A 27,942-nucleotide genomic window follows, 5' to 3' on the forward strand; every position below is an offset into this window, starting at 1 on the left:
TTATGAAAATCATCAGGAATATAATAATAAATTTCCTGCATATTTTTTAATTGCTGAAGCAGAAGTTACTTGTAAACATTTATCTGAAAAACATGTATGTCATTTTACAGTCTTAAGTTTAAATGATTAAATACACGACTTGTCTAGCTCTCAACAAATTCACAGTAACTGAATATATATATTAAAAAAATCAAGATTGTTCAGTTTAATAAAATGTATTCAAGATGCTTCCAGTATCATTCTAAAATCTTATTTTGAACCTACAGAAGCTGACAGCTTCAATATTTAAATCAACAACAGGAGAAATTAGTTCTATGCAATCCAAATCTTTTTAAGTTATTCCTCAGGCCTTTCTGAGCTAAGTTACTAAAACCGTTCTGTTTTACAGAACATAATCTTGATTTCGTTACAGGTAAGTGCGAATTCTACCATAGTAACATTACATCATATTGAAAACAACATTTAGTTTTTATGCCCAAATTTTCACCTGTTTTCACTATAAACCTGTCCTTAGGACCCAGGGGAAATAAACCAGTCACAGATTCATCAGCATCATGGTTGACCAGAAGCTCAACATGACCTGGTAATGTGCGCTCACAGCCCAGAAAGCCAAGCGGATCCTGGGCGGCATCACAAGGAGCACGACCTGTCAAGGGAGGTGATTGTCCCCATCTACTCTGCTCTCGTGAGACCCCACCTGGAGCAGTGCATCCAGCTCTGGGGCAACCAACATAAGAAGGACATGGCCCTGCTGGATGTCCTCTGGAGTCCAGAGGAGGGCCACAAGGATAATCAGAGGGCCAGAGCACTTCTCTGAAGCTGAGAGTTGGGGTTGTTCAGCCTGGAGAAGGCTCCAGAGAAACCTTACAGCAGCCTGCCAGTACCTAAAGGGGGCCTATAGGAAAGCTAGAGAGGGACTTTTGACAAAGGCATGTAGTGATAGGACAAGGGGGAATGGCTTTAAACTGAAAGAGGGTAGATTTAGACTAGAGATTAGGAAGAAATTCTTCACTGTGAGGGTGGTGAGGCACTGGAACAGGTTTCCCAGAGAAGCTGTGGATGCCCCATCCCTGGAAGTGTTCAGGGCCAGGCTGGATGGAGCTTTGAGCAGCCTGGTCTAGTGGAAGGTGTCCCTGCCCATGGCCATTCTATGATCAGGCTAAATAATCACAATTGCTATTTTTTAAAAATCTGCTCCCAGTCTCCGGTTTTTTCAGTTTGTCATTTTTAAATAGCGGTAAGTTTATACATTTGGTAGTAGCTGAGGTAGGCCATGTACCACTCAATAACCAGACACCCAGGGATAAACAAACTGCATCATTACCCTCATAGTTACAGCATGCTCTCGTTAACTCCATCCCAGCCAGACCTAGCACACATGCAAAGTCATGCTCACCAGGAACATTTACTATGCAAAGTCAGTATTAAAAAAAAAAGAAAGAAAAAAAAAATTGAGTAGAAAGCTGTTTTTCAAATGTCAAGAAAAAAGGAACAACAGTGTTATAGTACAGGAAACGGGCTCGCAGGCAACAGAACAAAGGCCACTAGAATTAAGATAGAAAACGAAGACCTAGAATAAGCTTATTTTGAACAAGACAAGAAACCTGTTTTTTTGAAGATGTTATTATGAGATAATCATGAGGGGCAAAAGTGTTCTGTATTTCCCTTCCATCCATCCCAGGCATACACTGAAAACATTGTAAATCCCATCAAGTTTGAAGAAAGTAATCTTTCTCCTACTCAAATTATGAACTTCGATTGCAATTTCCAGAGTTGGGCATAGCTGCATTTACATCAGAAAGATCAAGTCAGAAGAATCTCCAAACTCTCCATTTAAAGTGACAAAACTATGGAAACGAAACACTCCGATTGCTTATGACAAATGAAATTGAAGGTGATTTTTGATAATTTCCTCACTATGAGGTGACATTAAAGACTAATACATGAATAAACTTCCAGTGGACCTCCTCAAAAACTCAGTGTTGCAAGAGTAATAGAAATCTCGTTTCATATTAAATCAGTCCCCAAGTACTCAACACAGAAGACAAGAATACAGACTTTGAACACAATATCCCTCCCTCATCTAGGATATAAAACACTGTAGTGTCTTATACATATATATACAGAAAAAAACCCCACTGTAGTCAAAGCAAAACTTAAAGGTTCTTAATCTTCAGAGAATGCCAAAGGCACTGAGATTCAAAGCTGATTTGAAAAAAAAAAAAAAAAAAAAAAAAAAATCACAAAACTCCAAAACAACACAACCCACCCCACCCAAAAAATAAAACCCACCAAAATCATCAAACCAACAACAACAAAACACCCCCACCACAACCATCAGGAAGCTTATAGTGTTCAATTCCAAACTGTATATATTTAAGTTAAGCAAATTACAATCTAAAAGTAATTTCTGATAATTTGATCTAACATAATGAGATTATTTATATTATATTTGATTTTAAAACAATTATTCAAAGAAGCAGTCATTTTCTTGGCTTACAAAATGGCAGTTGTTGCATGTGAGTTACAGAAAACTACCACAAATTCCCATGTGAAGATAAATGCCGTGCTTCTTCATGATTAAACAGATGATGTTATAATCACACTATCCAAGAAATCAGATTACATTCATATTATGCTTCACAAAGGAAGAAAAAATAAAAAATAAAAAAAATCAATATATTTCCAGCAGATCAAACCATCACACAGGTACTATATCAGTGACAAAATGCCAAGATGACTCACCTGTTCAATCTCCTTTGTCTTAGTTGCAATTGCTTTTGAACGACCAAGAAGCTGTCCATCCTCATATAATTCTGTACTATCCGTTATATTTATTTCTGATTCCTCTGTTTGTTCGATGTATAATGGAGCTGAAGATCCAGCCTTAAAAAAATAATAATATTCAGTTCTAAAAGCAAGTGAGAGAGCAGCTGCATGGTACTTAGTTACCACCTGGGGTTAAACTACAAGAAAACCTCAAAATGTAAGAGCAAAAATAAAAACTCAAATACAGTCATTCAGTTAGAGAGGAGTTTTCTTATCAAGACTATTAGTGACGCATTATTGCTGCCATTAAAAAATACAGAAGTATGGATTTTAAATATCTAAAAACATGACATCATAAATAAACCACCTGTGACTCAGTCTTAACTGCATAAAGATAATGATGTCAGATAACCTTTACCTGCCCTTCTGCTGAGAAGGAACTTTGATTTGTAGTATTTATAACACCAGCTAGCAAGAAAAATCCACAATGAAAGCGGGATTAGTTCTCTGGGAAAGGATAAAAGTAACAAAATCAAAGTTAAATAGGCATCGACAAAATCTAAATGCTGTCAGAATGAATTCTTGCAGTATTCAGGACCACAGGTTTAGTATTAAAGGAACAGAGATACCTATTGTATAGGTATCTTAGCGGATTCCTGATAATATAAGACATCTTACTGAAGTACCAAAATTGTATAAGCTTCCCTCTAAGACAGAGGTTAGGACAGTATCCCTACCCCAAAGAAAACAAGACTCCCCCTTCAAGGAGGCTATATAGAAGATATAAAAAGAGAAGAAATTACTACAGCATATTTAAATCCAATATCATGGAACAGATTTGTAGAGTAATAAAATATTGTTTTTAAATAAGATTTGAGAATTGAAGAAGATGCATAAAAATATTTTCTACTATTCAAAAATAAAGAGGTAGAGAATCTTAAGATTTAACTAATGTGAACGAGAAGACCATTAGACACCAAAAAAACCCCAAAAAACTTAAGTGGTCCTACAAGTATGTGCTCACAACTTAGCAATATAAGCCATTTTAGATTGCATCCCACATCTTGTCACTGCAGTAAATCATTAAATGCCCGAGAATGAGTAAAGGCTGCTAAAAAATTCAGTGCAACACAAAGTTCAACCATTAAGCACTGCGGAAGATGAACTGGAAAAAGCTAAGTATTAATGAAGTAAAGGTTCTGCGGAAAAAAAACCACCCCAAAAACTACCCACTGCAGTACTGAGGCAAAAGCTTAATTTTTAACATAGGAGTGCTTTCTGAAAAAAAGAATACAGAACATGGCAGGTTGACATGGCACAGAACTGAATTCAATAAATCAAAGATTGTTTTCTAGTCTTACGTTTTACTTGTACACGCATATTTTGACTTAGAAGTCCCTTGCTAATTTTTAGGAGCTCAGTAGGCATACAGACGTACACCAGTGCAAGAGTTCCTTGGAGAATCACTGGGAAAGCTGCAGTCTTACTTTGTCAGTTGTCACATGAATTCAAATTATACTAACAAAACCTACTCTGTTTTTGCGGTTTGGGTTTGTTGTGTTTTGGGGTTGTTTCTCCACCACCCCACTCCCCACCCCCAATAAATAAATAAAAAAATAACAAGTCTTTAGTCTCCCACTCCATCCCTTTCAACAAGCATTTAATAGCACAAGCAGACAAATTCAGGGGTGACTTACAAAATGTGCCTTTCAGGAGAGTACAGAAAAACAAGAGTCTATTGTTGTAACACTTTAAAATAAAACAATAAATAATCCCGTCTTACATCATACTCTGTTATTTCAGGTAAATTGCTTTCATCGGCCTTCTCTGACTTCTCAGCAGCCCACTTGCTTGCAGCTTCTGCGAGTTCCTTTTCCGATAGTCTGTTGCTCTTATCCAAGGCCTGTACAAAAACATTATAGTCAAAGTTTAACACAAAATAGGTTTACACATGGCAAAACATCTTCAAAACTAAAATAGTTAATCAGATCCCAAAACCATTTTAAAATAGGAAATACAGAAGCTGAAGCTATTTCATTACCTGACTGATTTCTTTAAAAAGAAAAGCAGGTGGGGAGAGAACAGAAAAAAAGGAAGAAAAAAAAAAAAAAAAAGAGGGGAGAAAGAAAGATAAATCAATAAAGTTCAGTAAAATGTTAAAAAAAGCACTATACTTTCAGAACCAACTTAATAAAGTTCACAGGAGAGAGATAACGGAAAATTTGAGATCGCTTGAGTTTAAAGAGACTTGGATCAAATGGGCACTAAGAAGTTGGATACATGCATGGAGTGATCTAATAATTCAGTGAGATCAGTGAGATTCAGAGAGAATTATTAGATTGTAACTAATCTAAACTATTAAATACTGTGTAGATTATAAAACCTAAGCTAATTAGGGACAAAATCTATTTTATACATACTTTAAAATGATCAGAGCTGCTTGTATTAAATTTCATTATTTTTTATTTGTGGGAACGTTGATCATTTATAATAGAGTCAGTCATGGCTTTATGGCCTTTTAACCTACCTTTCAAGATGAAACACTCAAATACTTTAAAATTGATTTCTCTCTAAGAACACAATTTAGCTTCTATTAACAGAGCAACAAACAAACAATGACAAATACCCACATAACAAAACCAGTTTAAGAATAGCTAGCTTTATAAATCCTGTTACCACTATGTGGGCATTTCATTGGAATCAACTACACATATAGAAGAATCCATTTAAGAATCTGTACAATTCTAGTATTAAAAACTACAACACTAAGACAGATATACGAAAAAGATACAAAAATCCTACTGCCTGAAAAAGGTTTTCATAATTTCTACCAATGCCTGTTCCATCTTAGCAAACAGGTGGGCAAAAAAAAAAAAAAGGCAACACTCCCTTCTCTTACCATTAGTTTTTTTTAAATTACAGAAATGACCAGCAGAAGCAAGTAACTGTGACTTGTAAAAACACTGCTTCATTTTCAGACCTTTTGTGCTTACCTGAAATAAAATAATATCCAAACATCTCTTTGTGCTGTAGGATGGCACAATTATAAAATTGACCGAACCCTTCCAGGATTCTGTGTCAAAGACACCACCTTTATCTGAATCCAGAAGAGAAGTACAACACAATGTTTAAATAGGAATCCCTCTTTTCTATAATTGCAAATTAAAGAATTATAATCAGCAGTCAGGAGGTGACAAAGTTCAATATGCAGGGGTGTGAAGAGGGTCCTTAAAAGAAAGGGGTAATATAATTCATAGAACAATTAGCCCATCTCTACCTTTCCAAACTACACAATTATTCTTACACTAATCTCATTACAAACTACCTGCTGCCAGGTTTTTTTCCCCCCAATGTTCTTATTCCCCACAGCATGCCTGATTTTTACCTTTAACCTGACTTTTCCCTAGCTGCCAAAAAATCTTGCACTGTGGTTCTACTATGAATCTTTCCCTTTCCTCCATTGTAGCTCTGGCCAATACTAAGAAAAAGACCAGTATCTTTGTCACCAACAGTCAGCTTTGCATGAAATGAAATAAAGAAAATCTCACATGACCTACGGTATTTCCAACGAGCCTTAAACAGAAACTAAGCACTCTAGTATAACTACTGGAACACAGCAAAAATTCTGTTTTAATTCCATGTCACTAAATTTTAGGCTGCAAACTTGCAAGAAATGAACAACCTAGTATATCTTGTAAAACACAGCTGAACTTCCCTACCTGCCTCAAAACGGAGGTGTCTTTTTTTTTTTTTTTGTCTTTTTTTTTAGCTTATGCATAACATGAGAACAGCAAAAACATGTCAGTTTTCTGCTATCTTTGTTGGAAAGCTTTCCTGTCTCACACACCTGCCTTTTGCTCTAATTACATTGGATACAGCCTCCAAGGCCTGCAGTTCAGACAGCTATCAAAGAAAAATACAAAAGATTTTGTGCCATAGTCAATTAAACAGGTGGGTATGATCAGATAACACCAACATGTATTAATTCACATGCATGAATATGTAAAAAATTAATTACAAGACAGATAAGAATACCTTTTCAGATTTGCATATAGTTAGTACAGTGAAAAGAGATACTGCTGTGGAAGCATATAACTTTGTAAGTATTTCAAAGCTAAATCATAATTTAGAGCATTGAAAATTATCTCCTTTAATCTATAAAATAGATAACTCATGTCTCGAGTCTCAGTAGATTGTAAGACCTTGGCCCTAGAGATGTTAATGTTTTGCTATGACTTTTTCTGTCAATATTTCTGTATCGGTGAAGCACTTGTAGAACTTAACTGGTCAGTGTAATCCAGCCATCGCCCCAAGAAGCTCCCCTGACAAGACAGTATGTTACAAGCAGATATTGGGACTTCAAGATAAAAGCAGTAAAAGGTCACTGAACTACTTCCATTTCTGTAGCTGATGCATACCCAATAAGTATTTGTGTTGTCTGGGGAAACAGTTTCCATCAAACAGAATTTCATTTTGCGTAGCTTGGATCAAGTAGATACCTACTGCCAGCAGATATATGTGAACTGCTGGCAAAAAACCAATACAGCATAGATCAGACCTGACTGAAAAAGAAAGCAAAACATTTAAAGAATAATTTATATGCAAGCTCACACTATGTATTAATACAAAAGCAAGAGATTTTGCAACGTCTCTGTGTTTTCAAATGTTTGTGTTAAGCAAGGATTTGGTATCAAGCTGTAATGCTCTGAGTCTGTAAGCAAAGTAGGCGAACTAATCTTAAAGTTTATTTTATAATCCAAATAAGTGTAACTTGTAAATAACAGCTTTTATCTTACTTTCCTTATTTACATATACTGAAAATGTATCACTTGCCTCCCTCCTTAAGGACACAGGCAATTAGTAAATGCCTAGCACAGCAGTTCTAAAAGAGCTGCATACGGGATAAGTACTTTGAATGACATTAACACAACCAAAGCCTGATTTTTTTTCCCCACCTAATTGTTTCCTTCAGTCTCACCTCGCAACAAAAAGTACCTTTCTTTCTTCCCCTTTGTTTTTTGTTTAAGCATTCCACTGCTTTTATTAAAAAGACCTCAAGAACCAGGCTAGTACACCATGCTATTTAGGGTAAATGCTACTTTTTAATAGGCCCTTATTCACTTAGAACAATATAATGTATTGTTTCTTTATTTTTCATTAAAGTATTTCTCAACAATTTAGAAAAATAGTCCTGTGTTAATTTTAACCTCAAATATAATTTACAGGCAAGCAGTCTGATGTGAAAATGTTTTTGCTGCCACAGGATAGCCAGAACAATATTGAACGCTGATTGTTCATTAGTGTTTATTAGCCTGTCCATTTTAACTAATTAGCAATATTATGTAGTTGATGCTCAGCCCACAAGATTTGATGGGAAATTAAAAAAGCATCATTTAGAATATAAAACAACATTACCAAACTATCTTGCAAAGTGACTCCCTTCCCAAGCAAATGCTATCATTCTTGACACATCCTTGAGCAGCCCTGCTTCAGAGTCAACTCTGCTATTCACATTATCTTCCTAGTCAGTCAGACACTTCACCAGCTTCCAAATCCAGTCCAGCTTAGGAATCACTGAAGGATGTTGTTCAGTGCAACTACAGGCCTGTTCAATAGATCTGTTGCTCCTCAAAACTGCTTCCACAGTGTTTTCTCCTTGTCATTCCTTTTCTAGCACACTCTAGACTTTGGAAAAATCACAATTTTAAATACATACAGAACTCCCTTTCTCCTAAAATGAGACAGAACAAAACGGTTTGTCAGTGTCATCGTTAGATACACAGCATTATCAGCACCTTCCTGCCAGATAAGGGAAACTTATCCTCTCTGCTGGATTGCAGAGCAATTCAGGATGCCCTTTCCTTAACAGCTGCATATATTAACTCCTTCAAACTGCGGAAAACATCCAATAACAATGAGCAATCTGAAACCAGGGTGAGAACTACTAGAAAAAAAAATTCACCTTTGATGAGGGTACTGCTAGGGAGGCTGAAGGTGATGCATCTCTTGATGTTTTCAGTGATTGAACTGATGTCCTCTCTTTACCTACAATTAAGAAAAAAATAATGACTGTAAAGTTGTATTACAGATACATGTTGAAAATATACTTATTGTCTAGAAAAACTGCAGTGAAAGTCGCTTAAGTGAGACATGAAATCTACAGGCTCCACCATCTAATAAACACTGATAACACTTTCTCCTCTTTACAAAGAGAGAAGCCATTTTTCATTTTTTTTTCAACATTAACTGAAAGGGCATATCAATATGATTTGGCAAGACAATGTGGTTCTACTCTTTAATATTCCTGTAATAATATAAACAGGTGGAATATTAGACACCAGTCAATCACTCGAGGAAACCAGGCAGTGTAGGAACTGGTTTAGCAGGCCACAGTATGTTGAAAAGCTCTGCCATGGGAAACAGTCCTATATTGTAGCAACCACAGGCTAGATGCTCTTTGTATTATCAGTGTTTGTCTTGTAAGAGCTAGAATTGGTATAATGACAATTCAAATTCACAGTGCTAATCACAGCCTGTGCACAGCCTTACCACAGACAGGTTACAGGCAGCCTGCAGCAGCAGAACTCACTGCAGTGTAAACTACTAGTTTTCAACCTGTGGTGCATGGATTACATGTAAGTGATCTGCAAAAGGTAAGTATGAAAAGCAAACGTGTTGTCAGTAGGCCTAAATTAACTATTCACATTCACTGGGACATGGTTGACTCTTCACAAATGGGAAATAATATAGACTTACCTTGGCTTCCATTAAATTTGTATTAATACAAGAGTTAAGAAAGGGATGAATTTAAAAGTCTGTCAAATACTTATGAAAATTAGGATATAAATTATTTCAGTGTAACTGTGAACAAATACGGCTTTAATGATCAAAACAATAAAGAGCAAACAGCATCTCACTCTTTAGAGCTGAGCTATTTTCTTTTTTTCACTTGATGTCATAAGACTGCATCGTGTTGTGTATTTTAAAATACCACTATCTACACAAAAAATGTAAGGAAAAGTCTATGCAAAATGCATACTTTTAACAATATGAAATGTTTAAGAGGTATTTGAAAGGTTGGTCTTCTACTCTTTGCCCACATTTTCATACCATATGTATAGCATAGACTTAATACAAAGCAAAGATCAAACAGCTGCTCACCTCTACACTCGTTAGAGGCAAGCGAGTTACTGCTACGATGTTGAAAGTCTACTAATCCACACCAAAATCCTCCCAGCTACCGATCCGTCTTTCGAAAACGCTACTGAAAATAGCTGGGGAAGTTACTCTGGCAAAAGCAAGTATTCCAATTTAAAAATTAAAAGTTCCCATAAATATAAAGTATATGACAAAACCAAAAACGTGAGGATAGAAGTAATCGTGCCTTAATCTGTCACACTCCCCAAAGCATGGGAGACAGAACGCCTCCCTTGACACCACCAAGGAACACCAGAGTGTTGCTCCTGTGATACCTGCTTTTCAGCCTCATGGATAAGCCACCTCCTTTTAAATTTACATACTCCTCTAACTTTGCCTCCTACATCACACTGGGTTCTTTAAAGATTGTCTCAGATGAGTGGATTATATTTTTGCGCTTGAACAGACGAAACAGCTGATACAAGTGGCAGTGAATTACTCAAAATTAACCAGAGAGAAAATCCACCATTTAACCTGGAGACATTAGGGCATTTTTTTCTGAACGTGTGTGGCTATTTTGAATCAGCAAGCCCTACCTATAAAATTGAACACGATGCTTTCCAAGCTCCACTACTTGCCTTCTTTCACCTCCTCAGCGCAGCACTCCACAGGTGGAGTACCACCCTGCTTCTCTCCATGGTCTGCCACCACAGCTGAATGCCTGTCCTTTCCCATCAGCCCTTCCCCTCGCTTTACCAAGCTGCTTTATGTGTCACCTCCCAAGCTGTCTTTGTTCAAATACTGTATTTATTCTAATTTATAAAGGGCTGGAAAGCATGGGATATTCCTCCTTCAGTGGAAGTCATGAGGCCAAACTGATTCAGACAGCAGCATGATATTAAACAGCACTATGATATTTAAAAAGATGCAGTATTGTAAGTTCTGCATGAAACAGTATGTACTTCACATATTGTAAACCCATTTAAGTACAGACTAAAATGTGCTGCTGACATACGTATGTCCCACTTTATGTTTCTTTTAAATATGTAACATATAAGCTTTCCTAAGACAAATCAAACATAATTCTGAAAGTATTATTTAAGCCATTTATACATTCTGAATAGGCCATTTTAATTCAGTCACCTAGAGGAACAGTTCACTAGTACTCTTTTCCAGTGAACAGGCAGTTATAAAGAAATAGTCCAGCCATGTGGTCTCTTAGAACTGATTTAAAGATGATGGGAAGAGGTGTTTTCCACGCAATTGGAAAGAAATCACAAAAACCACAGGCCTAAATGTAACCAGCATCCTTTCTGGTTTGTGAAGATGTCTGCTTCTACTTTGCTACCTCTGCTACTGTTTGAGTAATTCTGCCAACATACTACAAATGTGACTGAAGTCGGCGCAAAGTTTTAGGGAAAAACCTGAAACATTCCAAAATTTTATATGGTTTCTTACAATTTTTCCGGTTCCTGGTAATTGCGATCTGCACACCTACAACACTTCTACAAATATAACTGAACATCATATTTTTCTCTTCCTTTCCTACACTTAGAGGAATTCATGTTCACTGAGTATTGTTTCAAAATGTTAAAAGAATTGCAATGATGAGCTAGAAAGACAATTTGTACTCTATAAGGAGTGAAATGATTTCTCAATATTTAAACAGTGTTGACTAAAAAAATATCCACAAGACCTTTTTTTGGCAAGAAGTGCTACATAACGGTCCAGTGTGCCACTCTAGAAACAGACAATATGCTTATCAGTGAATTAAAAAAAAAATCTAATTGATTTTTAAAAAGCTGCCAAAACGAACAGTAGGTTTATATAGTTTACTAGAAAGTGTTTGCAGAAAGGGCAATCAAATTGGATTAATTTACATAGGCTGTACAAATAGCAGTGGCTAAGATTATAGTCTACTAAAAAAAGCAATTTTGCCTCTTTTTTTTGTTTGTTTCATATTATTCAAATAGGAAAACCTTAAATATTTTCAAAACGGATGATTCATTAAATTTCTGGTTAAGATTAACAGCCAAGCTTTTAAACGTCAGAACATACGCAGTATAGACTCAAATGAGATTGGTTTCACGTTTCACTGAGGAAAGCACGATTAGAGGGAATCTGACAATGAGATGAAATTGCAAAAAAATCACCAGCTTCAAAACTCTAATAATATAGTTCTAAGAACATTTACAGAAAATGTAACAAGTAGCAGTATGCACTTTAATTTCTCCAACTTTCTTTAATCCCTCTTTTGCCCTGGTTGCAGGAATAAAAGTCTTTATCTGCTATAGATGACTGCAAAGTTTCCTGTAAGGGAATTCAATAAAGCACATAAAGAAATAAGAGAAGCAGTTGATGCTAAAAGGAAAATAACATATGCTACTAGATAAAACCGTGCAGCTGAAACTCCTACAGTCAGTCTAGAGCTGCTACTGAAATAACACCTACAATCTCCCACATGAAATAGGTAAGGGAACAGAGTACACAATGAAAAAACCAAGGAGCAGGCAACACATAATTAGTACAAATTGTCTAGTCTTCTCATTGTAAAAGACAGCATGTAAAGAAAAAGGGCTTATACAGTGAGTTTCACCTCACTAACCAGTTCTCATCATTAATCCAGCATTACCTTGCTGAGAAGAAATATTTCTTTTATGTAAAGATGACATACTTCTGCTATGCTGGGACTGGTGGAAAGGATAGGTTTTGCTTCTATCAGGAGAGTAGCTCCTGCTACTGACACTAGAGCCAGATCTGCTGTGTGGAGAATCCCTTCGGCTCCCTGGTGATTCCCTGAAGAAAGGAGAGTCCCTCTTATGAGGGGATCGCTCTCTCATGTAATGAGAAGGATAGAAGCTTTTTCTTCTGAAACCATCTCTGATGTCCCTTTGAAGAAAACCGAAAAATAAAAGTTACTTGTTTAGCTCTTCCAATGCTCATAGAACAGCAATAGATAATACAACGGCAACATTTTATGTCTGGTACACACAAATAGGTTAGCTGTCATCTATCTGCTGGACACAGCTGCAATCTTCAGCACTGAGTACTAGGCAATGAACAAAAAACAAGTAGGAAAGTAGAAAAACATGTATATGCATGTAATTTTTTTCAGATTTCATTCAACTACTTCATCACTAAAAGCTAATTCCTTTCTATTTCTTGATATACAGCTATAATTTACGTAAGAGAAAGAGACATTCAAGAAATTGGGACTCCTATATTTTATTTCTTCAGATTCACTCCACACGGAAATTAAGCCTTAATTCACAAGAGCTGAAAATGCATATGCAAATATTGCTCACAGTATTTCACCGTTTGTCAACTCTATTTTTCTCTTACCCTTATTTTCAAGGGACCATGTCCCTCGTTTGATTTCACACAGCTTGCTGTGGGAAATATCACTGAGGGATTTCAGTTTATAAACAGCAAGGACAAAAAGAAAACTGCAGAATATCTATCCTCATGCCTATGTATCCACCCAAGGTCAAACCTTGAATGAAAATATGAATATTTATACATACTAAAAAGTCTGTCTTTCACAATACATAATACTCATTTTGAACTTTTACTGTAAAATGCCACACACTCCCTATTCTATGAAACCAAACTGATTTGAAACCATAACCTAGTAAACATCAAAACTTTCTACTAAATTTATATATTGTTACTCCAGACCATATCCCAAACATCCCGGTTACCTGCAAATTATATTAATATACATATATACGTAAAGGTCACAAACACAGTATCAAATTGAACTTTTCCTGAAGAATTTCAAAGCTAGCAAACACACAAGCACCTACTGAATCTAGACTTGTGACACTTGCCTGGGTCAGAAGACACATTGCTAAGAGAAGCAAGTACTTCTCAGCTCCTCCATAGTACTGCTAAGCAAAAATAAAGATTTGTAGCATTTACAGTAAGCCAGGATGCACCTTATTTCATTGTTTTTCTCTATTTCTCATCATAGTCCAATATTTTAAATAAGGGAAGGTCTCACAGTGACAAGCAAAGATCTGGTGGTCTTATTTTGCACAGTGTAGCTATAGCTAATTTTATGTTGATGAAGAAAAAAAAAGCCCTCTAGTGTACAATTCCTATAGCATGTTACAGGCCCACATTTGTGACAGCTAACAAAGGACTTCAGTGTGCCAAAGGTGTTTTGGACTACTGCAACTACACAGGTACCACCACAGTAATACAAATGCTATTACATCAATGTGTTTTATACAGCACTGAGTTACTTTTTGCATGGAAAGCACATTGGCATGAGTGGTTTGCTTCAGAGCACAAACATCCCACAAGCAACATTCGGGTTATTCTGCAACAGAAAAATCACTGAGGTGGGAGGATATCCAGTAAAAATATAGACAATCCTTCAGCTTATTTCTCCCATTCCAGATGGAATATAGTATCAGGAAAATAGTAACAAAAAGAAAAATCTTTCTTTTGAAAATTTTCATACGGAACTAAAGTATGAATCAATAGCTCTCAGTAACCCTGGTTTTCAGTAAAATGCCAGTGAAGCAAAGCCAGGTTTTACAATTAAATAATTATTTCACCGTTAACAGACCACAGGCCTTTTATAGTTATCTTACAGAAAAAGATATTTTACAGGTCTGCATACCAAAACTGATACAAGACAATGTTACATGGATTTGTATCTTAACAGGTGTGCTAAAACCCAGTATTAATTTCCTTTCTAAACATCTTTTCTTCTTCTATTTGTTGCTACGCTTTCTTCTTCCCAAGTGAGCCAGCAAAAGAAGCAATTAAGGAATTGCTAAACATTACTCTATTAAATAGCCTCTATACAGTAGCCATTGTATAGATACTTACATCAAAGAATGAATCACCCTAGAATACACTGAAGGATAATCCTACTTTCTTAAAGGGCCTAACAACAACGTACCCACCTTCGGCCACTACTCTTTAGGATATGTATAGATTAATGGGAGATTTTTCAGAAGGAAATAACTGAAATTATCAGAGACTGAGAAAACATGTTTAATGAAGAAACACTCAAACCCCTTTTTCCACTTAAATTTAGGAATAAAAAAGTATCTAAAAGGTGCCAGTCGAGTTCTCAAACATACGAGATGTAGCTGAAAAATAGAGAACTAACGCTTTATCTACATTACATGTATGAACATTTTATGTAGCAACAGACTTAAAGCAAAAGTTCAAACTTTTCTAAGAATACTAGAAAGATTAGCTCAGCACTGAAGTATTTTGTCTAATTAATTGGGTTTTATTCATTAAAGAACATACAGATCAAATATTTATCAAGAATCATTTAGGTACAACACATTATTTCTTCAGTTTCCTTCTAAATCTCTCTCTTTAAATAATGTCATTTATTTTTAAAGCACAAGTTTTCTAGCAGACCAGAAGCACAAGTGTTCTAGCAGACCAGTACATCACTTTTATGCCCAAAACACGTTTTTATGACCAAGTTATTAAGCACTAGTATACAGAGAAGTTTATTATGGAAACCTTTACAAAGCCCCAGCTATTGCACACATATAATAAATGCTCTAGTATCCACATAAGAATTTTGTAAATTTACAAAATATCATTGAAACACACTTTTAAACAGGAAAACATTTTAAAGCCTCATTCTACAATAACATTATGCATAAAAAAGTAGAAACTCTTTCATTTCTTATATTGTCATTTCATCATTCCATGTAATTCTTAACTGGATCTTATGCTGAAAACTCAAGCCATTAACAGTATTAATTCTGTTTCAGACAACAACAGTACAGCATTTCTGACGTTTTGCATTAATATAGCAAACAGAACAAAATAAGGATTGTTTTACTTTTTTTTTTTTTCTTCTTTCCTTCAATACTTAAGCTAACATACACCTGCAATTTGGTAATGAAGGCCTCAATTCAGCAAAGCAGTTAAGCACATGCTTCAGATTCCAACACATACTCAAAAGGTTTATTGAGCAGGGACAATATTTAATAGAGATGCAAAATTTTGTGCTTGGCCATAACTTTAAAATAGAACTAGTGCCCTTAACAACAAATATAGGATTAATCCCTTTTATATACAATTCCTCTTATCTTTATACTTTGTATTCATATCTCACACTTAGTCCTGAAAGCACAATTTAGTTTTCAGCAGTATTACAACAGGAAGCATTAGCATTTTTAACCTCCATGAAACTTGACCAAAGGGGATAATCTTGGATGAGCTCCTGCAATTTTATAAGTAAACAGCCATACCCTGATATACCATCCACCAAGGGCAGCTGAGAGAAGAGCACAAGCCTGAGAATTATTTCAGTTAAACATCAGTTCCAGATTCCCAGGGGAAAAAGCACAAATACAGAATAGGCAAAGGTAGGGCTTTCTGAATAGCAGAAGACCAAGGGAATACAACATGGGAGATTTTCAGTTATCAAAGGATCAGAGACACTACCTTTCCTAAATTACCACTACCACACAGAGTACTTCTGGTCTCGTCCCTCCCTGCCCTTTTATGCCCTGAAAACCATTCAGCAGCAATGTTGAGGGAAAATGAGGGCTACAGGAAGCCTTCTAATTTACAAAAGGGAGAGGTACAACTTAAGCTATGTGAAACAAAGACTAACACAAACTGGTGTGTCAGTTTTGTACTTTAAGAGTACATAAAGGCAAAATTCAATCACTTGCTAGATGTGAAATGCCTGAGAATGGAGGTGTACTTGGGTACATGAAAGCGCATCATATACAAACAAAACTTTTGCCCATACTGCAAGTGGAATCTTACTTTGCTCTCATTGTATTCAAGCTACTGGGCAACTGTGTGCAGTATTTCATTCCTACAGTTCTCTCTTGACTTCTACATGCCAAGACATCCATCTTTTCAACTAAAACATTAATCTACGAAGTGGTCCAGCCATAGAGGACGTAACTCACGCTTTTGATGCTGCACCAAAGAGACTGGCAACCAACAGCATATTGCTGTGGAGGCAAAACTGTAGGTCCTTTCAGTAACTCACAGGTAAGCACAGCCTATCACCTAGATAAAAAGTCAACAGAGAAGTTTATGTGACCCCTTCCATCTGAGAAAGATTATTGCTCTTGTCAAAGGGGGTAGACATTCAATTTATTGGCCTGGGCTTATTACTAACCTTGCCTAAAAGTAACTCACACCATTTTATAAATAAATTCAGGAAATTATACATATCTCCTAAGACTCCAGACTTCAGTGTAAAGAAATAAACAAGATTTGAACTACGCTTCTTAACTCAATACACTGTCTCATAATACATAGGCAAAGTGAAGGGGGAGGAAAAGCGAAACAAAAAAAATCCTTTTGTGTTGTCAGGACAGTGCAGAGACTAACAGAGCTAACTAACTGTGTCACTAACAACGTGACTGAGATGATGTAGAAAACATTTAATAAAATATACTACACCCTTGACCTCTAAGTTTCTCAAAAGATTTGCTGTCTTAAACATTCCAAAAGCAAACACGAAGAGTCAAGAACACCTCTACTCTTAACATCTTCAAACTTGTGGAAGATTCCAGCCACCATCCACTCTCCCCAAAATCATTCCCTCTCTTTCCAAAGCATGCAGTACACGTTTGTGCAACAAACCAACTGTTTACTTTAAAATAAGTCTCTAAAGTGGAGTTAATCTTATTATTGTCCAAAGATCTTTATGCTCATTTACCATAAGCTAAAACAATGCAGTGAATTACAGCATAGTAGACAGAAGTAATTGCATCTGGTTCCATCGGCTTTCATCTGAACATTTGAAATGACAACAGATTTCTTATGACAACTTGTTTTCAATGTTTTATGGCTAAGCAAGTAATTGCAGTACTTGCAAGTGATAATTGCATTTGCTTTAAATGAAATTAATGTAATTAGGACTAGTCAATGTAATCCTATTAATGACTTTTTGCAGGAAGGCTAAAAAGGCAAGTGCATTGCAAAACAGTGGCAATCTCATGTACAGGAGGATAACTAGATGTACAAAAAAAATTTAAAAATTTATAAATGCTTCACAAATTTTGTGCTGCATGTGGTACTATTGAAGTTACCATACGTAAACACCAAACCCCCACACTGATGCCACTTGCCCACCTCATTCAATATAAAAGCTACTAAACTCATCTACCCCCAACCTTGGGGACATCTTAACAGATCAGGGAATAAAACTTAGACAACTTGAGTATTACAGCAACATTAGAGAGAAATGCCTCTGTGTCCTATAATTGAATAGTAAAACGATGTACCCAGCTAAAACTGGAGATCAGATCATACTCCTCTCTATCCTTAGTAAAAAGTACGCTCTTTTCTACTGTCATCAATAATGTACTTCACTAAACTTGCTGGAAGATAAGCATATACAATAAAAGTATATTTAAACACAAACTCTCTTTCTGTATGGTCAAGCATACAGATAAGGACAGAGGAAAAAGAAAGAGTTACGAGTCCAGAAAAACACAGATTTAAGTTCCAAAGAATTAAGAGCAAACAGCTTTATACAACTGTATGCAGAATAAAGACAAAATATGTTTATTAGACAAACCATGAGCAAATTAGACAAAATAACTGCATTCAAATGCATGTGATCTTGGCCTCTTTTCTTTTTGAAAACAAGGGCCAAGTAAGTCTCTGCAATTTCTCTGCAATAGAAAATAAATCATAGGACTGAAGTTCCAAAGTGTGTATTGGCATGAAGTGATGACCAAGTTACAATTTCTTTTAACAGCTACAACAATTACAACAACACAGAATTTCACCGATCAAATATTTACTGACAGACACTATCGTTGGGCTGGATCTCATACTCTCAACTTCTTGCGCAGTCACCCCAGAACAGTCAAGCAGTTCAGGTAACTAGTTCAACGAAAAAACTTCTCAATATAGTACCAACTGAACCAAATCCTAAATAGACTTAATTCAAAATGGAAACCATTCAAATCTTGTATCTCAACAGACAAGCTTAAAATTGGAAGGAAGACAGGAAGCATGATACAGTATCTTCACATATTTCTTTCTTTTTTTTCTCCTGATACCATAACAGATCAGTGAAACTGGTCATCATTACTGCTTCTAGAGAAAGTTCTAATGGGACAGACCTTCCTAAGTAGGTGGTTGCACATTTGCTGTCATCCTGCCTCAGGCACCGAGACCAGCACATGAGAAAATTACTTCAGAAAGTTTCCCTGTGCTACCAAAGGACACGGGATTGATGGCATAGGACATGGAAAACATTCCCAAGTACTACCCCAAAGCAAGCATAAAGGTATTGAGAACAAGCACGTGTGGTCAATAACATACTATGAAACACAAGTAAACAGTTCTATGAAATATTTAAAATAAATTTTAATTTTTAAAGATCTTAATCAGTATGGAAAAAGGCATGAGACTGCAGAGGAAAACACATGCTGTTTAGAGTCACACAACTTTATTCTGCCAAAATTCAAAACAAAAGAATGTTTTTGTTTCTGAATGAAAGGGGGGTGTGGGTGTGTGTATGTCTAGTGGGGTTCTTTGTTTTGTTGGTTTTGTGGGGGTGTTGTTTTGGTGGTTTTTGTGGGGGGCTGTTTGGGGGTTTCCTTTGGGTTTGTTTTGTTTTTTACTTCACACTCAGTGCTTGTCGAGCAATTCAATGCAGGCAAGCAGTTGTCTATTACACACACTAAGGACCTGAAAGGAAGAAGGATATATTTTTGCACTACATTTTTCCGGGCATAATGAATTTTATGTCAGCAAACTACTAATCTTTTTCGCAAAGAATACGTTTAAAGTTTTTGAATAGAACTCAGGAACCATGAAATATCTGCTAAAGAAGCTCTTAAGGCTTTTCGTCAGAGAAAGCAACAAGTAGCGTACTGCAGTAATACATACTGATTTGATCAGCCCTTGTGATTGACTTTCTAACCCTATCAATAAAAAGCTGCAAAAGGAAAGAGCAAGTTGTGGAAGAAGTTTATAAGCAGTAATACCTTATGTCAGTAATACTGTCACACAATACCCGTATTATATTTAGTTTTCTCCCCCTTTCCAAATCCCTTAATGAGATCTATAAATCAGAAAAACACTCCTTTTTTCTCTGTATCAGAAAAATGCTCCACAAATTGCTATGCTTTTATTCTTAAAGTGAGATCTGAAACAATTAGGTCAAATAAGTTTCATTCATTTATGCACCAGTTTTGTAATAGTGGTACAGACTTTTGCATAACAAATTTAAATAAAAGTTAGCAAACCACCTCTGCTTTTGGATTTCTCAAGATAAAAGACATTATATATGAAGAAAAAATTTATTGTACCACAACCAGTTTTTTTCTTTGTTTGCTCTCATTTGTTCCTGTCATGTATGTAGTTTGTTCAGAATCACAAAGCCCCAAGTTAAGACATTTTCTCTTATACATTATTCAGCTACATAGCTTTACCTTTTTGTTCCCAGTTTGCTTTTTTCTTTCACTTTGATTACAGTTTACAATCACTATAATGTACACCAGTATCTCTTGCCTTTTTTTTTTTTTTTTTAGGTCGTTTCCTATCTGTTACAAATATGAACTTATTTAACACAAAAACAAGCCATGCTACTTGGGTAAATTCATTATTAAAAATCCTTCAGTAACTACTGTATGTCTTCAGTTATTTCAGTGATTTAATAACAGTTAACTTCAGAACATAGCTCCACAAGTCATACTGATTCAAACTGATGTTGCTACAAGCGCAACCTTCCCGGCCTTCCTTGAATCCATTTTACTACTCCATGCCTAAGCTGGCATTGATACTTTCTCGCAGGCAACCAAACTGGTAGACAATTATTTAATTGACTGTGGTGAGTTAGCACGCAGGACCAGCTCACTGAAGAGTACAACCACCTGAAACAGTACCAGGGAGAGGGAACGACTGGCACAGCACCAGCTTAGATAGGTTTAAACTGCTGTGGAAATAGATTTTTACTGTTGGAAGATCAGTCTCCTTACTGCATTCATTACTGTTATTTATTTATGATAAATAAAATAGGTCCCTTGGCAGAATTTTATAGTACTTAAAAGTTAGCATCAGTAAGACTCAAAAATAACAACACATACATATCTAAGTAACACTGAAAACAATATTCTGGCTGTAATGATAGATAAATGTAGATGCAAAGATAATTTTTTAAAACAGCATACTGTTAAATAGAAAGGAGTATTAGTAACGGATAAAATTAACAATAGCTGAAGTGAGTTTTTGAAGACAATTCATTGCTTGTCACTTCAATCTCCTGTTAACGTAATCCTTTACATTAAATAATCCTTGTACACAATTCTTCCAAAAAATGCATCTAGTAAGATAAAAATTGTAGAACATGTACATTGTTTACTACTTCATCAAACCCAAATTGGTTTGCTGCTCCACTCTAGTGAGACCCCACCTGGAGTACTGCATTAGCCCTGAAGCCCTCAGCACAACAAAGACACAGACCTGTTGGAGCAGGTACAGAGGAGAGCCACAAAAACGATCACAGGGATGGAACACCTCTCCCATGAGGAAACACTGGGTGAGCTGGAGTTGTTCAGCCTGGAAAAGGCTCCAGGGAGACCTTATTGCAACCCTTTCAGTACTTAAAAGGCGCTTATAAATAAGCTGGTAACAGACTTTTTAGTAGGGCATGTAGTGATAGGACAAGGGGTAATGGTTTTAAACTAAAAGAGGGTAGATTCAGACTAGATATAAGGAAGATTTTTTTATTATTTTTTTTTTTACTATGAGTGTGGTGAAACACTGGAACAGGTTGCCCAGGGAGGCTGTAGATGCTCCATCCCTGTAAGCATTCAAGGTCAACTTGGATGGAGCTCTGAGCAACCTGATCTAGTTGAAGGTGCCCTTGCTCATTGCAGGGGGGTTAGACTAGATGACCTTTAAAGGCCCCTTCCAACCAAAACCATTCTGTAACTCATTAAAATAACTTTCCCATTCTACTTCCAAATTGTATAAACACATTCTCAAAAATAACTTCCAAAAATAATCAGGCATAGTAGACTAGGTAAGGTAGGACTTCATTTAACGTGCAACTGTTCAAAGTCAGATTTCAGAAGAGAAGGACATTCCCACAGCTGGCTGACACAAGTGTATGTCATGGTGTCAACACTGAGTTCCACTTTGACAAAAACATTTCTTATCAACTCACAAACTAATACTACAAAGCTTCATATACAAGGGAAAGAACCTTGTATGGTTATACATGCATATATCCTGAATAAATGTCAAGCCTAGCATTGAGAATAATTTGTTACCATGCAAAAACAGCATCACTTTTTAAAAATAATACCAATGGCATGAGATTATGTAATTGCTTTATTGATGAACTTTTCCTCAGGTGTCGATCATAATACACTCAAATGCAGCAGTAGGTGGAAACTGCATATCAAAAACCTTCTCTTTGCAGTAAAATGCTTAACAAAAGGATGTCTATGCTATCTGTAACACCAAACTTTTTCCTCTCCTTTACTGTATCCTAGTATTCCCACCCTCTCTCAATGGGAACTAAATTCCCTGTAATGTTTAGTATATTCAAAACATAACAAGTGCTTGGAACCAAACAGATGAAAAATCTATCTTCCTAAGGGAAATTACGTACAAGTCCTCTGACAATACTCCCCATCCTGAGAAAGCCATGACTACATTCATTAAGCCAATTCATTGGCTGGCCATTGACATGACTGACTTAGATGCCATCTTAACAGTAGCTGTCTGGACTTGAAGGGAGACTCCCTTCTTTTTCTCTCCCCACTGTCTCTCAGTACCAAGCTGTTTTTCAACATATTTGTTAGGAAACCTTTCCAGAATAATCATATGCTACCCATGGGAGTTTGCCTCATTATTTCCCAATACAGCATTAACTTGCTAGTTTGATACCATCTACCACCTGATTATAATGCTAGCTATAAAACTGGATCAGATGAGCTTGCTTTTTCAAGTCTTCTTTCAAGTAAAGTGTTAGCCAAGATCTTACAGTGTAAAGGTATATAATCTTTAGGCATGTTGCCCTATCATACATTGGAAACAGAGGATCTCCTTACAGTTTATTAGCATTATGTAAAGATCATTGATAAGAAAGTAATCATTTTCCCAAAATGTGACTTAGTTTTAAGCAACAAATCTGTTATGACAAAATTTAACTGAGTTTGCACACATTATCAAATTTTCCCTTACACGTTTATCATAACATACTAACAGCTGTAGTAAACAGTTCTCATGCAATAATCACTGTTAAAAAATATAATGATGACATCAATTTCATATGACAATTTACATTCTTAGAAAAACTGCAGCAGGAAACAGTTGTACTCACAAAAAGTCATAGATCTTTAAAACATAACATAGCTCTGGATCAAAAGCAAGCTGAATAAATGCATGACAGCAGTTGAGAATTGCCATGATGAGAAATTCTAGGCTTTTTGTTACCAAATTCAATGTGTTTACTGTAATTTTTATCAAATAAATGTTTACAACTCAATTTACTACCTAGCTGTTCCTTATTCAACAACAATTGAGACTAGGTTTTTAAGAATAGCAAAGTGTTCTTTGAGAAGATACTACCTGTCTTTAGTCCAAACAATATTTTGCCAATCCTTTAGTCACAACATACAGACCATATTTAAATGTAACTGAAACATTTCAAAGGACCAAAGAATAATAAATACCATACACACATAATCAGACTGAAATTACCTATTTCTAATTATGCTTTTCAAAAACAAGCTTATCCAGTTTTCTCTTATGGCTTTCAGCAGGAGTTAAACCCGAGATTTAGAACCATTCTACTTTTCATATAAAGGGTAAGCTCTACTGCATGATGCTGTATATTTACAAGCTTAGCAGGAAAAAGAAAAAAAATCAGGTAGTGGGTAGTTCTACTAATGTGACAATTCCCATATGAAAAACTTTGAAATGTTTTGACTAGAAAAATAAAGCTTCCATGACATTATTTTGAAATGAAACAGAACAGCCAGAACTCTCTGTAACCAGCAACAAAGGAGTCTCCCACCAGCTAGAAGGACAAAAGAAAAAAAATAATAAATCACAGCACAGACTCATGCAGGAGGTTCCAGGGTCTCAGTTGAATGGCAGGAATACTGGCACTGAACTCAGAAGCTCTTCAGGAGAAATGATCAAAAGAAAAAGAATTTACGTTATCAATACAGCATATATAATTACTTTAAACTCCTTCTCCTCAACTTGAGATGGAAACTGCATAAACAATTAAACCAGAGTTTTGCAAGACCCTCTAAAAGGAACAAAATTATTAGTAAGCAATTTTCTAGAGAAAACTTTTTTTTTAGAGTTGGAATGAGAAATTCCACAAAGAAATATAAGAAAACAGGCCTTCAATAAAGATCACAGTCAATCATTAGGCAAATTATTTAAAACAGCAATCACTGAACAACTACAACTAGCTGCCAGTGAAAGCAACAGTCACCTTACAGAATAACCCCATAATTAGCTGAAATGTGCAAAGAATCCAGTTGAAAATAAGATGAATTTTTACTTCCTCTTCCTATTCTTACATTATAGAGCGAGGCAAAAATATTCTACAGTTGAAACCCTATCCACCAGTCTCTCCTTTTCTCCCCATTCTCTCAAATGACAAACATTTCAGAAGTGGAGTGACAGCAGTCTAGCTTTGAAGAAGTTCCTAGTATATTTCTAGATACAAACCAAGTCCCACCAGCATAAATAACAGCAGAAACTTACTTTAACACAGTATTCTTAGCAGGAAAACAGCCAGTGCCCACATAATGTAGTTTTAAGTCTCTGGGTTGTAAGTTAAATAAAGGAAAGAGAACCATCACAGCAACAAAACCAGATTTGTCTGAATTGAAACTTTTTTACTTTCAATTGCAATGACCTGCAATAGTGGATGGCTACATTCTTAATTATACACCACCTTCAGTACAGGGCAGTCTTAAAATGCTAAGTGGTAGCTGCATGAGAAAATTTGCATTCTTAAAACCCATTCAAAATAAAAAACCATGGTCCAAAGGAACCCAAAGCATTAGTAACAGAATTAGACATATATAATGTCAGCCAAGTAACAAAAAAATCAAATTATAAAACAGAAATCTGACTGCAAACAAACCAGTTGTCCCAAGCACAAAAGAGCTAAAGAGGTGGTGGATCAAAAAGTAGCCATCAAAGAAAATATAGCAACTACTGAATCGGTAAGACTGCAGCATGAGACATGAAGTATAACAGGAAGTCACTAAATATTTAATGTAAAAAAAAAAATCTACTCTTACCTGTTATCTATTCTGTTGTTCCAGAAAGTTCTAACGCCCCTCTCCACCCCCCAAAAATATCATAAGCCAAGGTAAACTAATTTAGCTAGCAGCCTAATACAATGGGTCTTCTGAACTAAAGATTTCAACAGACAAGTCCTTGCCTGGATTTGTAGACAGGTATAACGAATCTACCACAACGACCTACTATAAGGAAACTGTAATTTCGTATATGAATAAACAAGTTACTCTAGTAGTTTGTGTGAATACCTGAGAGGTTCAATATTCTGGCAGAGATTTTATTTATTAAAAGAAAAAGGCATGTGTTAATGAATATGATTAGAAATCTGCTTATCAATCTCTGTCAAAAGCAAGAACATTTTCTTTGGGTAACTGCCATATTTATTTCCCTCCACATAGGTTTTTAAATGAAGAATGAGGTTCTTGTATGGTGTCCCTTAAGACCTGTCAAATATTGCAACAGAACAGCACACTTATGTACATTTTTAGCACCATCTCATAAATCCCTTTGGTTGTTTCTATTCTATAAGCAAGACAAAGATCGGTTTACATTACAAAAAAGTTTAAATCCAAGGCCTAAAGACCTCCCTCAATATAATACACTGTTTTAAATTAGTATAAAATATTTAACCAGGTTCAGTTTTTCACTCATTAAAGAACACATACAGGGAGGGGAAAAAAACAACATATAAGCTACCCCTTGTAATTCAAAGGTGATTGCACAGTGATAATGTAAAGATAACTGCCTTGGCCTATGGCACATCTGAACCCTGAATATTAAATCCTACTTTATTGAGAGACAAGTCAGTGACCCTTAACTTCTATCTGAAGACTCGCCCATCAACGGTTTTGGTTTAAAATAACCATTCTTGCCAAAGAACAATTTTCTTCTTAGTGTACAATGTTCAGACCACTCCTCTAGAACATCTTGTCATCACATACTGCACCTGCAAAGAGTTAATCACTAAATGAAGGGTAGTTCAAGCAGAGATCTGAAAGCCAGGATTGCTCAGCTTCTATCCCACACTTTCCTGCCAATTTTCTCCATGGCCTTTGGTAAACACAATCTCACTGTGAAGGTTTATGCATCTACAAAAACTGGGGTATATTATGTTTTACCACCCTAAAGATGTAACTGCACATTTATCATTCAGAAAGCCACATAAAATCTTCAAAGGAAAGGCAATATGCCATTGATTTAAAAGATTTCAAAAACAAAATATAGAACTGACTGGTGAATCTTAGCTGTTCACAGATCATTGTTTAAAATTGTTTCAATATTTTGTCAGTTTTCTTTCTAGCATCAAAATTATTTTATTATTTCTATTATTACGAAGTATTTCCTGTGCACTCCACAGACAAGCAGATCTGTTTTATATATATAAATGCATTAGTATTAAAGACTGTACTACAACTAGTTCCTAATTTAATACAGGACATGGGGCATGGGGGGGGGGGCACGGGACGGACAAACAACCAACAACCAAAAAACAAAACCACACAAGTAATAGCAGCAATTTTCCTTCATTAACAAAGGAAGACTTATTCAGATCAACAGCTTGAGAGGAGATATTAAAAATGTCCTATGTGAGCCACTTCTCAGGAGTGTATTATATGAACCGACATTACTACTGATGCACAGTACTTTGTCTCAAATATAGCAATCCTCATTTTACAAAAATCTGGACCTCAGATAATTTTAAGGATCAAATTTAATGCATGTATAGCTGGGATTTACAAGTGCGTCATTTTGTAACTTCTCTTTGAAGATGAGTCTTACCCATCTTAAGTTGCCAAGTTTCACATATTTCACATCTTATGAACTCAGTTTGGCTGAAAAAAAAAAAGCATGAAGTAATGCTTTGTGCACTCAGAAGGATTAAAATTTGGTATGACTAAAGTGAACAGCAGCTAACAGTCTTCTAAAGCATTTCAAACTGAAAAGTTCATCTGACTTTATAAAAATGAACTTGTATGCAAAATCCATTGCTATGAGGCCCATACTGTAAAACTGGAGTTCTTCAACAGCACAGTTCCTTTCAACTTTTCAAAAAATCTAACATGTATAAAAGAATTCAAGTGCTTTGAATAACTGAGTGTGATATATCACTAAAGACAAGTAGTAACACAGACCCAGAAATGATCAACATCAGTAAAAGATAAACGTACGAAGAAGTCATGTGTTACTTGATCTCTACTCCTCTCATCATTCCCAAGTTTCACAGTTCTCATAGCATCAGCAACCAAGACATTAAAACTGTCATTATGTGTGCAGAAAATTCTCTGTTCTCCAAACTAAGATTCAGCTTTGATGTACAATTCTTTATACATAACAACTGGGCTTGAACCAAGAGGCACTTCAAACCAAGCTATGACTGTAAGGTTACAGAAGTCACATCAGTTCCTGGCATTCAGAAATCCAGCAAGAATCCCTTAAGTCAGAACAAGAAAAAAAGGGATGGGAACTTATTCTGAAATCTATGCCCAGCACATCCTCTGAATTACTTTATTTTTTTTTTTACATATAACAACTTTCAAGAACACAGCAGTCCAGAAAGCGCAAAAGCAACAATAATGCTTTGCTCAATGGTAGACTATTGGCAAATGACATCTGTTTGCAAACCAGAGCACATCACTGCAAGAAGAAAGGCAGCAAGGAAAAAAGACGACTAAGCCAAGTGATAGAACCTCAACTATCTTCTCATCAGTCATGGAGAATTGCTGCTGATCCAGAGCCACATCACAGCTCAAGCCACAGCTGTGCAACTGCAAAGTAAGC

The 27,942-nt window shown here is 35.9% G+C and overlaps 1 protein-coding gene across 4 annotated transcripts in view; it reads right to left on the bottom strand.

Annotated features, from left to right (window-relative positions):
• Positions 1–27,942, bottom strand: part of PPHLN1 (periphilin 1) — a 70,545-nt gene that overhangs the window by 27,937 nt on the left and 14,666 nt on the right. For 2 of the 4 annotated variants that reach the window (XM_055807117.1, XM_055807116.1), the window contains exons 6-9: positions 12,581–12,795; positions 8,732–8,814; positions 4,553–4,672; positions 2,746–2,886 (exon numbers count right to left, since the gene is read on the bottom strand). In XM_055807117.1, coding sequence (XP_055663092.1) covers positions 2,746–2,886; positions 4,553–4,672; positions 8,732–8,814; positions 12,581–12,795 — 559 coding nt within the window. Of the gene's footprint in view, positions 1–2,745; positions 2,887–4,552; positions 4,673–8,731; positions 8,815–12,538; positions 12,796–27,942 lie in introns of all 4 variants that reach the window. The other 2 variants (XM_055807118.1, XM_055807115.1) reach the window with 1 other exon arrangement.

The sequence above is a fragment of the Falco peregrinus genome, chromosome 6, assembly GCF_023634155.1.
Source record: "Falco peregrinus isolate bFalPer1 chromosome 6, bFalPer1.pri, whole genome shotgun sequence".
In the NCBI taxonomy this organism is placed as follows: Eukaryota; Metazoa; Chordata; class Aves; order Falconiformes; family Falconidae; genus Falco; species Falco peregrinus.